The sequence below is a fragment of the Coregonus clupeaformis genome, chromosome 24 (assembly GCF_020615455.1).
Source record: "Coregonus clupeaformis isolate EN_2021a chromosome 24, ASM2061545v1, whole genome shotgun sequence".
Taxonomy (NCBI): domain Eukaryota; kingdom Metazoa; phylum Chordata; class Actinopteri; order Salmoniformes; family Salmonidae; genus Coregonus; species Coregonus clupeaformis.
In genome coordinates, this window is record NC_059215.1 from 13,549,252 (window position 1) to 13,564,388 (window position 15,137).

Sequence of the window (15,137 nt, forward strand, 5' to 3'; positions counted from 1 at the left end):
ACTGCAACTCCCATCCAAGTCTCCGACCACTACTTTGTATCCTTTTCTCTCTCGCTCTCCTCCAACACTACTCACTCTGCCCCTACTCAGATGGTAATGCGCCATCGCAACCGTCGCTCACTCTCTCCCGCTACTCTCTCCTCTTCCATCCTATCATCTCTTCCCTCTGCTAAATCCTTCTCCCTCCGGTGTCCTGATTCTGCCTCCTCGACCCTCCTCTCCTCCCTTACTACATCTTTTGACTCTCTATGTCCCCTATCCTCCCGGCTGGCTCGGTCCTCCCCTCCTGCTCCGTGGCTTGACGACTCATTGCGAGCTCACACAACAGGGCTCCGGGCAGCCGAGCAGAAATGGAGGAAAACTAGACTCCCTGTGGACCTGTCATCTTTTCACTCCCTCCTCTCTACTTTTTCTTCCTCTGTTTCTGCTGCTAAAGCCACTTTCTACCCCTCTAAATTTCAAGCCTCTTCCTCTAAACCTAGGAAGCTCTTTGCCACCTTCTCCTCCCTGCTGAATCGTTCTCCTCCCCCTCCCTCTCTGTGGATGACTTCGTCAACCATTTTGAAAAGAAGGTTGACGACATCCGATCCTCATTTATTAAGTCAAATGACAGCGCTGGTCACTGCTCACACTGCCCTACCCTATGCTTTGACTTCTTTCTCCCCTCTCTCTCCAGATGAAATCTTGCGACTTGTGACGGCCAGCCGCCCAACAACCTGCCCGCTTGACCCTATCCCCTCCTCTCTTCTCCAGACCATTTCGGGAGACCTTCTCCCTTACCTCACCCCGCTCATCAACTCATCCTTGACCGCTGGCTATGTCCCTTCAGTCTTCAAGAGGGCGAGAGTTGCACCCCTCCTCAAAAAACCTACACTCGATCCCTCCAATGTCAACAACTACAGACCAGTATCCCTTCTTTCTTTTCTCTCCAAAACTCTTGAGCGTGCCGTCTCTAGCCTACTCTCCTGCTATCTCTCTCAGAATGACCTTCTTGATCCTAACCAGTCAGGTATCAAGACTGGTCATTCAACTGAGAATGCTCTTCTCTGTGTCACGGAGGCTCTCCGCACTGCCAAAGCTAACTCTCTCTCCTCTGCTCTTATCCTTCTAGACCGATCTGCTGCCTTTGATACTGTGAACCATCAGATCCTCCTCTCCACCCTCTCCGAGTTGGGCATTTCCGGCGCTGCTCACTCTTGGATTACATCCTACCTGACAGGTCTCCCCTACCAGGTGGCGTGGCGAGAATCTGTCTCCGCACCACGTGCCCTCACCACTGGTGTCCCCCAGGGCTCAGTTCTAGGCCCTCTCCTATTCTCTCTATACACCAAGTCACTTGGCTCTGTCATATCCTCACATGGTCTCTCCTATCATTGCTACGCAGATGACACACAATTAATTTTCTCCTTTCCTCCTTCTAAAAACCAGGTGGCGAATCGCATCTCTGCATGTCTGGCAGGCATATCAGTGTGGATGTCGGATCACCACCTCAAGCTGAACCTCGGCAAGACGGAGCTGCTCTTCCTCCCGGGGAAGGACTGCCCGCTCCATGATCCCGCCATCACGGTTGACAACTCCATTGTGTCCTCCTCCCAGAGTGCAAAGAACCTTGGCGTGACCCTGGACAACACCCTGTCGTTCTCTGCTAACATCAAAGCGGTGACCCGATCCTGCAGGTTCATGCTCTACAACATTCGCAGAGTACAACCCTACCTTACACAGAAAGCGGCACAGGTCCTAATCCAGGCACTTGTCATCTCCCGTCTGGATTACTGCAACTCGCTGTTGGCTGGGCTCCCTGCCTGTGCCATTAAACCCCTGCAATTTATCTAGAATGCTGCAGCCCGTCTGGTGTTCAACCTTCCCAAGTTCTCTCACGTCACCCCGCTCCTCCGCACACTCCACTGGCTTCCAGTTGAAGCTCACATCTACTACAAAACCATGGTGCTTACCTACGGAGCTGTGAGGGGAACGGCACCTCCTTACCTTCAGGCTCTGATCAGACCCTACACCCAAACGAGGGCACTACGTTAATCCACCTCTGGCCTGCTAGCCCCCCTACCTCTACGGAAGCACAGTTCCCGCTCAGCCCAGTCAAAGCTATTCGCTGCTCTGGCACCCCAATGGTGGAACAAGCTCCCCCACGACGCCAGGACAGCGGAGTCACTGACCACCTTCTGGAGACACTTGAAACCCTACCTCTTTAAGGAATACCTGGAATAGTATAATAGTAATCCTTCTACCCCCCCTTTACTACCACTGTCTTTTGTCTAAACTAACACCTGATTTATTTCACCTGCTAGCACTGACTTGTTTAAAGAAATGTACTTATTGTGATCGAGATGTAGTTGTCCCTGATTGCACTGACTTTGCTCACAGCTGCTTGTTTGAAGAAGTGTACTTACTGTGATCAAGATGTGGTTGTCCCACTGGCTATCCTAAGTTGAATGCACCAATTTGTAAGTCGCTCTGGATAAGAGCGTCTGCTAAATGACTTAAATGTAAATGTAAAATGGCCAATCTGGGTGAAATCAATTAGCCTAATTTCTGAGAGATAAAATTGTGTTTCAGGAATGCTACTCTTATCTGTTTCTAACTACAGACTGCTTTTTGAACGACCCCACTGCAATACTGCAGTCATTCTCATTGTAGGCACAAAGATATGCAATCATGTGTTACTGTAGATTAGGCTACTTGGGCATTGGACTTCTATCATACAGGTGTGTATGTAGTGTAGTAGTAAAACTTCATCCCAACAGGGCAGTTGATTCATCACCAAAGACATCGACAACAAAAAGTAGAAAGACAGACATAGATCAATAACAAAGTATAGCCTCAACAAGTAAACAGATGTAAGATTCTAAACCTGTTTCAGCTTTTGAACTCATGCCAATCCCACTATTACCTGGGTTGTTCCACAATAAATAATGTTTCAGGAATGCCAAATCTAACCCGTTTCTAGGTACAGAAAATGATTTCAAAAGAATCTGAGATGGTGGGTGTCATGGCTTGCTGAAATGACATCGAACAACTCACCTGCCTTTAGAGAACACTTAAGTTTCAGGTGTCTCATCACACACTTCCTGCCAACAGATGGACTGTGGTGTCATGGTTACCACTCACCACGCTACAGAGTGACAGCCCCTGAAGCAAACACCTGGTGATCGTAGCCTATCGCCTTTTAGGTCTACCCTGGCCTCTCAGGACTATAATTTACAGTAGTAACACCAGCACAGGAGACTGGAGATCTAAAGCTGTGATATAATCCATTAGACTTGGACTCACTTCAAGGCTGCAGGCCTGGCTCTGCTCTGGCTTAGCTATGGCTGGCACCATTAACAAACTCCAGCTAAGTGTTACTTCAGAGTGCCTCTTCACTCAGACCATGGCTGCATCCCAAATGGCACCCTATTCCCTACATAGTGCACTACAAAAGTGTGAATACTCACAAAGCTGCCGGCACAGATGGCATCCCTGGCCGCATCCTCAGAGTGTGTGCTGACCAGCTAGCAGGCGTCTTCAGCCTGTCTCTGTCCCAGGCTGTAGTCCCCACCTGCTTTAAGGAGGCCACCATCATCACAGTGCCCAAGAAAAACAAGGTGACATGCCCAAATTACTATCGTCCCGTCGCACTCACCTCGGTCATCATGAAGTGCTTGTAGAGGCTGGTCAAGGCTAGCATGCCAGGCACACTGGACCCACTCCAACAGATCCATGGAAGATGCCATTTCCATCACTATTTACACGGCCGTAACACATCTGGACGAGAGAAACACCTATTGTACAGTGCCTACAGAAAGTATTCACACCCCTTGACTTTTTCCACATTTTGTTGTCTTACAGCCCGAATTTAAAATTGATTAAATTGAGATGTTTTGTCACTGGCCTACACACGTCAAAGTGAAATTATGTTTCTCTAAATGTTTACAAATGACCTGAAACATCTTGTCAATAAGTATTCAGGAGTAACAATCTGCTTAACAAGTCACATATGTTGCATGGACTCACTGTGTGCAATAATAGTGTTTAACATTATTTTTGAATGACTACCCTATCTCTGTACCCCACACATCTCTAAGGTCCCTCAGTCGAGCAGTGAATTTCAAACAAAGATTCAACCACAAAGACCAGGGAGATTTTCCAATCCCTCGCAAAGACGGGAACCTATTGGTAGATGGGTCAAAATAAAAAGCAGACATTGAATATCCCTTTGATCATGGTGAAGTTATTACACGTTGGATGTTTCAATACACACAGTCACTACAAAAGATACAGGCGTCCTTCTTAACAAATTTGCCGGAGAGGAAGGAAACCGCTCAGGGATTTCACCATGAGGTCAATGGTGACTTTAAAACAGTTGCATTTTAATGGCTGTAACAGGAGAAAACTGAGGATGGATCAACAACATTGTAGTTACTCCACAATACTAACCTAAATGGCAGAGTGAAAAGAAGGAAGCCTGTACAGAATAAAAATATTCCAAAACATGCATCCTGTCTGCAACAAGGCGCTAAAGTGATACTGCAAAAAATGTGACAAAGCAATTAACTTTTTGTCCTGAATACAAAGTGTTATGTTTGGGGCAAATCCAATACGACACATTACCGGCTTTGCACGACACCAACTCCATCAAGTCTGCTGAGGGCACCATGGTTGTAGGTCTGATAACCAACAACGACGAGTCAGCCTATAGGGATGAGGTATGTGAACTGGCATTGTGGTGTCATGACAACAACCTTTCCCGCAACATCAGCAAAACAAAGGAGTTGATTGTTGACTTCAGGAAGCAGAGGAGCGAACATGCAGCGCCAGCTGTAGGCTAATCAGTCAGTTAAACACATTTTCAACCGGCTACTTTTTCCACCTCATAGATTACTTTTCATTTAAAAGTTAAAACTTGCTAGTCCGTCTAGCCCTCTCCCGCTTTACACGGAGGGAGAGAGCATGATGCTTGTACATTTGCACATCCCATGTAATGTCCTGTAAGTGGTAATGATGAGTCGAAATCCACGACTTAGCCCAATTATTGTTTTCTGGCACATTCATCTATTTTCTTTGGCATGGCCAGCCTCGTGGAGTTGTGGAGCATAATAGGCTGTGATTGACAACTGAACAGCAAGTGATGTCTAGTTTATAAAAGGGGTGGAACTGACTGACTGTATCCCTTTGCCATTCAGAAATCAACGTGGTTATGTCCATGGTATCGCATCGGGACAAGTCAACCAAAGGGTTTTCTAGGTTTCCTTTTCTAGGATGTCGGGCTTGCCAGACTGTGATGCTAAAATTAGTGACTCGTCTTTTCAGTCAGTGTAGCCTACGGAATCGCATCGGTGAGAGAGCCGTTCATTTGGCTCCCTAATATGCATTGGCTACTAGTAGGCCATCTGCAGATAAATGATGAAAACATTCAATGAAGATGGTGAATCATCACTGCAGGAACAATAATAGTAGTAGAGAGCCTCATTCTGGTCCAAATATAATAATTAGGGCCCTCACGGAATCCAGGCATTAAAACGGAATTCAACAATTTAAAAAAATGTATTGACCTTAGTAGGGAATCAACTAAATGTATTGAAAATTAATTAGCCCAAGTTTATCATAAGACATGAACAGAATGCGTCACTGATTCTATTTCCTGCAACTTTCTGAAGAGGCAAGAAGAATGCCCATCTGTGTGTGTGCGGTGCGCGTGTCTACCATCACATGTGCACTATAAAAACACTGCTTAAAAAACAACCTCTTACTAGGTGCACACTTGAATTGAAGGGTAACTACACCCAAAAATCTATACTTCTCTGATTTTTCCCAAACCTCAAAAGTAGTCTCCTGATGTGGTTTAAGCATTGTTGTGGACTTAGAAAAACAACATTGGATGTTCTATTTTAAAAACGTGATTTTGACAGTGAAAACCTGAAAAGAAACTGGGAAAAAACAAACCATTACATTTCAAGATAATGTGGGCTATTTTCATTAATTTTTTGTTTCAATAAAATACATAATTTGAAGAACAAACATCAGTGGCAATTCATATCTTGCAGTAAAACTTTAAATAAGTCTAATCTCAAAAGAACATGTTAAATGTAGAAAAAAAGGTTTCATGTTCTCTTAGAAAAGAGTCCTAAGAGCCCAGTACATCACCCACCAATCCAGGACATGAAACAGTGCCTTATGAAGGCACACAGCATCATCAAGGATCCCACACACCCCAGCCACGAGCTGTTCTCTCCCTTACCGTCGAGCAGACCGTATTGGAGCATGAGGTCTGATACCAACAGGCTCAGAGACAGTTTTTATCTACAAGCCATCAGACTGCTAAACACTTCAACTGGACTGACCACCTGCTCTGATTCTCTGCACATTAGCACACACACACACACACACACACACACACACACAGCTACCAGACTATTATTATACTGCTCAGTTTATACACTGCCCCCCATCCCCCAATACATGTGTAAATATTGGACTATAAAATGGTTCCTTCCTGTATTATACTTTTGCTAAAATGTTTATTCTATTCTACTGAGCCATTTACTTTGTTTGTATTCTAATATTTTATTTATTATTGTTGTTGCATTGTTCGAGAAGGAACCTGCAAGTAAGCATTTCGTGTGACGATGTACAGTGTATTTGGAAAGTATTCAGACCCCTTGACCTTTTCCACTTATTCAAAAATTGATTAAATAAAAACAATTCCTCAATCTACACACAATACCCCATAATGACAAAGCGAAAACAGGTTTGTAGAAATCTTTGCTAAAATATAAACAATAAAATAAAAAATACCTTATTTACATAAGTATTCAGACCCTTTGCTATGAGACTCGAAATTGAGCTCAGGTGCATCCTGTTTTCATTGATTATCCTTGAGATGTTTCTACAACTTGATTGGAGTCCACCTGTGGTAAATTCAATTGATTGGACATGATTTGGAAAGGCACACACCTGTCTATTTAAAGGTCACACAGTTGACAGTGCATGTCAGAGCAAAAACCAAGCCATGAGGTCGAAGGAATTGTCTGTAGAGCTCCGAGACAGGATTGTGTCGAGGTACAGATCTGGGGAAGGGTACCAAAACATTTCTGGAGCATTGAAGGTCCCCAAGAACACAGTGGCCTGCATCGCTCTTAAATGGAATACGTTTGGAACCACCAAGACTCTTCTTAGAGCTGGCCGCCCGGCCAAACTGAGCAACCGAGGGAGAAGGGCCTTCAAGAACCCGATGGTCACTCAAAGAGCTCCAGAGTTCCTTTGTGGAGATGGGAGAACCTTCCAGATGGACAACCAACTCTGCAGCACTCCACCAATCAGGCCTTTATGGTAGTGGCCAAACGGAAGCCACTCGTCAGTAAGTCACATGAAAGCCCGCTTAGAGTTTGCCAAAAGGCACTTAAAGACTCTCAGACCATGAGAAACAAGATTCTCTGGTCTGATGAAACCCAAACCCTCTTTGGCCTGAATGCCAAGCGTCATGTCTGGAGGAAACCTGGCACCATCCCTACAGTGAAGCATGACGGTGGCAGCATCATGCTGTGGGGATGTTTTCCAGCGGCAGGGACTGGGAGAATAGTCAGGATCGAGGGAAAGATGAACGGAGCAAAGTACAGAGAGATTCTTGATGAAAACCTGCTCCAGAGAGGTCAGGACGTCAGACTGGGGCGACGGTTCACCTCCCAACAGGACAACGACCCTAAGCACACAGCCAAGACAACGCAGGAGTGGCTTCAGGACAAGTCTCAATGTCCTTGAGTGGCCCAGCCAGAGCCCGGACTTGAACCCAATCAAACATCTCTGGAGAGACCTGGAAATAGCTGTGCAGTGACGCTCCCCAACTAACCTGACAGAGTTTGAGAGGATCTGCAGAGAAGAATGGGAGATACTCCCCAAACACAGGTGTGCCATGCTTGTAGCGTCATACCAAAGAAGACTCTAGGCTGTAATCGCTGCCAACGGTGCTTCAATAAAGTACTGAGTAAAGGGTCTGAATACTTATGTAAATGTGATATTTCTAATAATAATATTTTTAATAAATTTGCAACAAATCTGAAAACCTGTTTTTCTTTCTCATTATGGGGTATTGTGTGTAGATTGAGGGGGGAAAACCATTTAATTCATTTTAGATAAAGGCCGTAATGTAACAAAATGTGGAAAAAGGGGTCTGAATACTTTCCGAATGCACTGTATACCATGTGTATCCCGTACATACGACTAATAAAACTTAACTTTGACCAGAGCTTTTTTTGTGAGGCCAACACGCTGTTTCTCTAGAGAGAAATCAAATAATTCACGAGAGAAATCAAGTCAAGAACTATGTGGAAGGCTGGGCTGAAGGGAGTTGTTTTCTTTAAGCAAATAATCAACCTAGTTCAGTGCAGAAAACGTGGTAATTAACTACAATGACCATAATCCATAGAGCCTGTTCTTTCCGGCTCAGACAGAGATGGATATACTTTTACAACTGCTACATTAGATACACACAGACTGCATGAGAGGGGAATGTACACAAGGAGAGAGAGGGACAGAGACAGTTTGTGAAAGTATGCCTTATCTACTTTGAAGAACTTGTCAGATGATTTAAATCAGACAGCTCTGCAGCATATTTAGGCAGGCTAGCCTAGCTAAATGGGATGACTAAAGACAGTACAGTAAGGGGAGCACAGAGATAACGTTGTCTGGCTGCCTGCTACTGCCTGAGCAGAGATAAGATGATGACTTTAAGGCACCACATGAGGCTGCTGAGGGGAGAATGGCTCATAATAATGGCTGGAACAGTGCAAATGGAATGACATCAAACACCTGGAAACCATGTGTTTGATGTATTTGATACCATTCCACTCATTCCGTTCCAGTCATTACCACGAGCCCGTCCTCCCCAGTTAAGGTGCCACCAACCTCCTGTGGTTTATTTTATTTCACCTTTATTTAACCAGGTAAGCCAGTTAAGAACAGGTTCTCATTTACAACTGCGACCTGGCCAAGATAAAGCAAAGCAGTGCGATAAAAACACAGAGTTACATATGGAATAAACAAAACGTACAGTCAATAACACAAGTGTGTGCAAATGTAGTAAGTTATGGAGGTAAGGCAATAAATAGGCCATTGTGCAAAATAATTACAATTTAGTATTAACAATGGAGTGATAGATGTGCAGAAGATTATGTGCAAATAGAGATACTGGGGTGCAAATGAGCAAAATAAATAACAATGTAAATAACAATATGGGGATGAGGTAGTTGGGTGGACTAATTACAGATGGGCTGTGTACAGGTGCAGTGATCCGTAAGCTGCTCTGACAACTGATGCTTAAAGTTAGTGAGGGAGATAAGAGTCTCCAGCTTCAGACATTTTTGCAGTTCGTTCCAGTCATTTGCATCAGAGAACTGGAAGGAATGGCACCCAAAGGAGGTGTTGGCTTTGGGGATGACCAGTGAGATATACCTTCTGGAACGCATACTACGGGTGGGTGTTGCTATGGTGACCAATGAGCTAAGATAAGGCGGGGATTTGCCTAGAAGTGATTTATAGATGACTTGGAGCCAGTGGGTTTGGCGACGAATATGTAGTGAGGGCCAGCCAACAAGAGCGTACAGGTCACAGTGGTGGGTAGTATATGGGGCTTTGGTGACAAAACGGATGGCACTGTGATAGATTACATCCAATTTGCTGAGTAGAGTGTTGGAAGCTATTTTGTAAATGACATCGCCAAAGTCAAGGATCGGTAGGATAGTCAGTTTTACGAGGGCATGTTTAGCAGCATGAGTGAAGGAGGCTTTGTTTGCGAAATAGGAAGCCGATTCTAGATTTAACTATGGATTGGAGATGCTTAATGTGAGTCTGGAAGGAGAGTTTACGGTCTAACCAGACACCTAGGTATTTGTAGTTGTCCACATATTCTAAGTCAGACCCGCCAAGAGTAGTGATTCTAGTCGGGCGGGCGGGTGCAAGCAGCGTTCGATTGAAGAGCATGCATTTAGTTTTACTAGCGTTTAAGAGCAGTTGGAGGCTACGGAAGGAGTGTTGTATGGCATTGAAGCTCGTTTGGAGGTTTGTTAACACAGTGTCCAATGAAGGGCCAGATGTATACAAAATGGTGTCGTCTGCGTAGAGGTTGATCTGAGAGTCACCAGCAACAAGAGCGACATTGATATACACAGAGAATAGAGTCGGCCCGAGAATTGAACCCTGTGGCACCCCCATAGAGACTGCCAGAGGTCCAGACAACAGGCCCTCCGATTTGACACATTGAACTCTATCTGAGAAGTAGTTGGTGAACCAGGCGAGGCAGTCATTTGAGAAACCAAGGCTATTTAGTCTGCCAATAAGAATGCAGTGATTGACAGAGTCAAAAGCCTTGGCCAGGTCAATGAATACGGCTGCACAGTACTGTCTTTTATCGATTGCGGTTATTATATCGTATAGGACCTTGAGCGTGGCTGAGGTGCACCCATGACCAGCTCGAAAACCAGATTGCATAGCGGAGAAGGTACAGTGGGATTCGAAATGGTCGGTGATCTGTTTGTTAACATGGCTTTCAAATACTTTCGAAAGGCAGGGCAGGATGGATATAGGTCTGTAACAGTTTGGATCTAGAGTGTCACCCCCTTTGAAGAGGGGGATGACCGCGGCAGCTTTCCAATCTCTGGGGATATCAGACGATACGAAAGAGAGGTTGAACAGGCTAGTAATAGGGGTTGCGACAATTTTGCCGACTAATTTTAGAAAGAAAGGGTCCAGATTGTCTAGCCCAGCTGATTTGTAGGGGTCCAGATTTTGCAGCTCTTTCAGGACATCAGCTATCTGAATTTGGGTGAAGGAGAACCGGGGGGGGGCATGGGCAAGTTGCAGCAGAGGGTGCAGAGCTGGTGGCCGGTGTAGGGGTAGCCAGGTGGAAAGCATGGCCAGCCATAGCAAAATGCTTCTTGAAATTCTCGATTATCGTAGATAAGGAGGTGCTCTTATTCTCCATGGACTTTACAGTGTCCCAAAACTTTTTGTAGATAGTGCTACAGGATGCACATTTTAGTTTGAAAAAGCAAGCCTATGTACTGCATGTGTCAAACTCATTCCACAGAGAGCAGAGTGTCTGCGGGTTTTCGCTCCTCCCTTGTACTTGATTGATGAATTAAGGTCAGTAATTAGTAAAGAACTCCCCTCACCTGGTTATCTAAGTCTTAATTTAAAGGAAAAAAACACAGACCAGACCACGCTTGGGTCATTAATTCAGTATGCCACAGTATGAAACTGTCATCGCATGACAAAATGCATAACATTGGAGAGTATAGCAGGCTACAAAACCTCAACGATAAGAGCGCAAACACTTGACATACCTGGTTTGACGGTCTTGATACGGATGGGCTCACGAAAGTGGCGGATGACAGCAAGGGTGTCTCGGTTGGTCAGGCCGCTGACAGGGGTGCTGTTCACTTCCAGAAGCACGTCTCCGCTGTTCGGTAACCTCCCGACGTGACAGACTATCGCCTCGGTAATCACCTGTCCCAGGTACGGGAAGTATCCTAGCTCCGCTCCCCCTCGTACCTCCACAACCGAGCCGAACTCCCCAGCATTCCCCCATGACACGGCGCACTCCTGGACTCTGCCTGACCAGTGCTTCTTCAGCGTTTTGGACATGTTTAATCCCTCTTGTAAACCTTTAGAGTCCCAGACACTGGTTGTTTGAGAGACGAGACAAGCAGTTATGTTCCTAAAACGCAATCATGCAAAATATTATTTTTGCACAGAGATGCTGAGATGAGGCAATCTGCTCACTGTGGTTGTATTCCATTCCTTGAGCAGATGTCATTTCAAAGCATTATCCATATGAACATCCTGTCCATTGAATTACTGGAACATCACCCGAGTGTCTACAATACAATGGTAGACTGTAGTGCACAATTATCTGCGTCAGTGTTATCGCAGGAGGCAAGATCGATCGCTGGGAAGCTGGTGTTGTAACTCGCGCTAAATTCTTGGGTGGCTGGGCAATGAAGCTCTACTTATGAATGAGTAGCCTACTGTTTACTTTCAGTGAATCGGTCTGAAACCGTTGTCTAATAGCTTATTACGCACAATATCCAATAAGTAAATGTTGTACTGATCCGTAGTTATGTCTATATAGCCTAGGATACGCTACTCCACTTGAGACAGAGTCGATGTATCAATTTGATTAACAAAATATCCTCGAACTACTATATCGTTGAATTATTGAGCATTAACAACTGTTGCCCGAATGTAGCCTACACCTGGTGACAATTCTTTTTCCAAAATTCGCCAGGTCCCAACTTAGTTCCGCGCACCTGTTCTACGTCCTCAACCGTGACATCAGCGATGCAATCCTTATCCTTGGAAACGGAAAAACATACCTGGACCCAGCAGCGAATGTATTCGCAGAACTCGCATAGTGTAGTCTACTGATGGCAACTTGCTCCCTATTCTTCAACCCTCGTAAACCCAGCTCAGAAGCGCGCGGTCTCCGCAGTTGTCTCCGGTGGCTCACACAGCAAGGTATATTTATAAAGGCGCAGCAGTCAGTGGCGCCAACCATAAGATGAGGAATGGCCTAAACTTTTTTGCTCCTTTTTACCATGTTCATTTCTTGTAGAAAAGCCCATCCAGCCGCAAACGACAGCCGGGATTGCCTCCACCTCCAATCAGATCATGGGATAAGAGTAAAACAATGCAAGTCAACCAATGAAAAATAATTGGGCGGGGCTTCCGCGCAAATGCTTTTCAATGGACGCGCTTGATTTAGGTCGCCAAGGGTGTCGGGTAGACAAGAGTTCTCAGTCGTTCTTCGGGAACGTTTTGAGACCCGGCACGCAAGGCAGGTAAATCGAGCGGGCCCAGTTGATGAAATATTGCAACAATATCACATTATTCTTGTAGGCCACAGATGCGCTCCATTAGGTTGTCCTTATACCTGTAACTACACATTCCTCGGTAGATAGTTACATTACTGATTTGTAATTGCATGGTAAAGTTTAGCAGTAATAACTTAAGTCAAAACAGGACAGTGCAATTACAAATACATTTGCTGAAGGTAATTCCACGCGTAGACTAATCACGGTTTTAATACTTTAGGGTCAACAGAAAAAGCCTATCCATTTTCTCTAGTCATCTATAGAGGGATGTCCTGTCACACTCAGTGGTTCAATTGTTACGTGACTGTGCCATCTTGTGGTTAAATCAAGTAGATGCGTAGATACAGAGTAGCACTAGGGTTTTATAAACGGTCTATGCACTCGGCCTATATTGACGAACAGTAGGCCTAGTAGAGTATGCGAGCGGAGCTGGAGCGTAGCGTTTCCAATTTCACTGGAGCTCGATCGTCGGCCTTGTCGCCCGCTCCAATTTCGCTCACTTCATGAGCTCAGGGCATGCCTACCTGTGTGCTGCTATAGCCCCTTACTTTAGATACTGTCATGGAGTTCGCTAAATATTTTCATAAAGAAACTGATAAAACACACACAGATGCAAAATCAAGGTGACTTACAATGATGAGGACCAAGAGATGGAGTGCGGTGATGTAGATTCCACAACTAAATAATTAATGTGGAATCTGAAAATACACATATCCCGAAAGCATGATGGTGTACTTACTACGTGCACATGCTAAAAAAAAGGAACGAGGTGGGTAGATAACTAAGTGTCTTAAGTATTTATAAACTAAAAATCAGATCTCTTAAACGTTTCGTTCATTTTTGTTCTATTATCTATACAATAGGCCAGGGTTCTTCAATTCCGGTCCTGGAGGGCCGAAACACTTCTGTTTTTTATTTCTACCTGGTAGTTAATTGCACTCACCTCGTGTCCCAGGTCTGAATTAGCCCCAGATTAGAAGGAGAGGATGAAAAACAGAGGTGTTTCGGCCCTCCAGGACCGGAATTGAAGAACCCTGCAATAGGCCATAATTGATTTTGGCCCAATAGGCCTGGCATATTCCCACGTTCAATGAGCTTTCCGTTTTGATTGGGTTATTTTGCCTAAAATCCTTTAGGCCTACCTATAGAAAAATAGGGTGGCAAGAGTGGCCTGGCAAGAGTGGCCAAAAGGGTGTTTAGCATTCCCAGTAGCTCTACAAGCGCGGAGAGGATATTCTCCACTGCTGGCCTCTCCAGGCACCATCCCATGAGCCTGAAGCCACAGACTGGCCAAACTAGTGTTTCTAAAAATGTATTCTAAAAATTATTTCAAAAGGCACTAATAAGTCATTTTACTTAGAATTAAATACATTAAACTGAAGTCACAGCCTATATGCGCAATTTATAGACTATAATGATTTAATACAACGAAATGGTGTTTAAATGCTGAGGGCTTTATGTCCGTACTAACCTATTGTGTCGCACTCGCAAATGCTTCTTTGTAGGCTATAGCCTTGAAATAATAGAAATAATATAGCCTAAATAATTTATTTTCGTTCCTTCTTGTCTGGCTCCTGACCTACAGTTGAAGCCCTAAGTTTACATACACTTAGGTTGGAGTCATTAAAACTCGTTTTTCAACCACTCCACACATTTCTTGTTAACAAACTATAGTTTTGGCACGTCGGTTAGGACATCTACTTTGTGCATGACACAAGTAATTTTTCTAACAATTGTTTACAGACAGATTATTTCACTTAATCACAATTCCAGTGGGTCAGAAGTTTACATACACTAAGTTGACTGTGCCTTTAAACAGCTTGGAAAATTCCAGAAAATGATTTCATTGCTTTAGAAGCTTCTGATAGGCTAATTGACATCATTTGAGTCAATTGGAGGTGTACCTGTGGATGTATTTCAAGGCCTACCTTCAAACTCAGTGCCTCTTTGCTTGACATCATGGGAAAATCAAAAAGAAATCAGCCATGATCTCAGATTTTTTTTTTTGTAGACCTCCACAAGTCTGGTTGATTCTTGGGAGCAATATCCAAATGCCTGAAGGTACCAGGTTCATCTGTACAAACAATAGTACGCAAGTATAAACACCATGGGACCAAGGTAGCCGTCATACCGCTCAGGAAGGAGACACGTTATGTCTCCTAGAGATTAACGTACTTTGGTGCGAAAGTGCAAATCAATCCCAGAACAACAGCAAAGGACCCTGTGAAGATACTGGAGGAAACAGGTACAAAAGTATCTATATCCACAGTAAAACAA

At 44.5% G+C, this 15,137-nt stretch overlaps 1 protein-coding gene across 1 annotated transcript in view; it reads right to left on the minus strand.

The window, feature by feature from the left end:
- Window positions 1-12,585, minus strand: part of LOC121538003 (membrane-associated guanylate kinase, WW and PDZ domain-containing protein 3-like) — a 254,542-nt gene extending 241,957 nt beyond the window's left edge. Inside the window, exon 1 of the mRNA XM_041845725.2 lies at window positions 11,331-12,585. Coding sequence (XP_041701659.1) covers window positions 11,331-11,631 — 301 coding nt within the window. The 5' untranslated portion in view covers window positions 11,632-12,585. The remainder of the gene's footprint in view (window positions 1-11,330) is intronic.
- Between the last annotated feature and the right edge of the window lie 2,552 nt (window positions 12,586-15,137).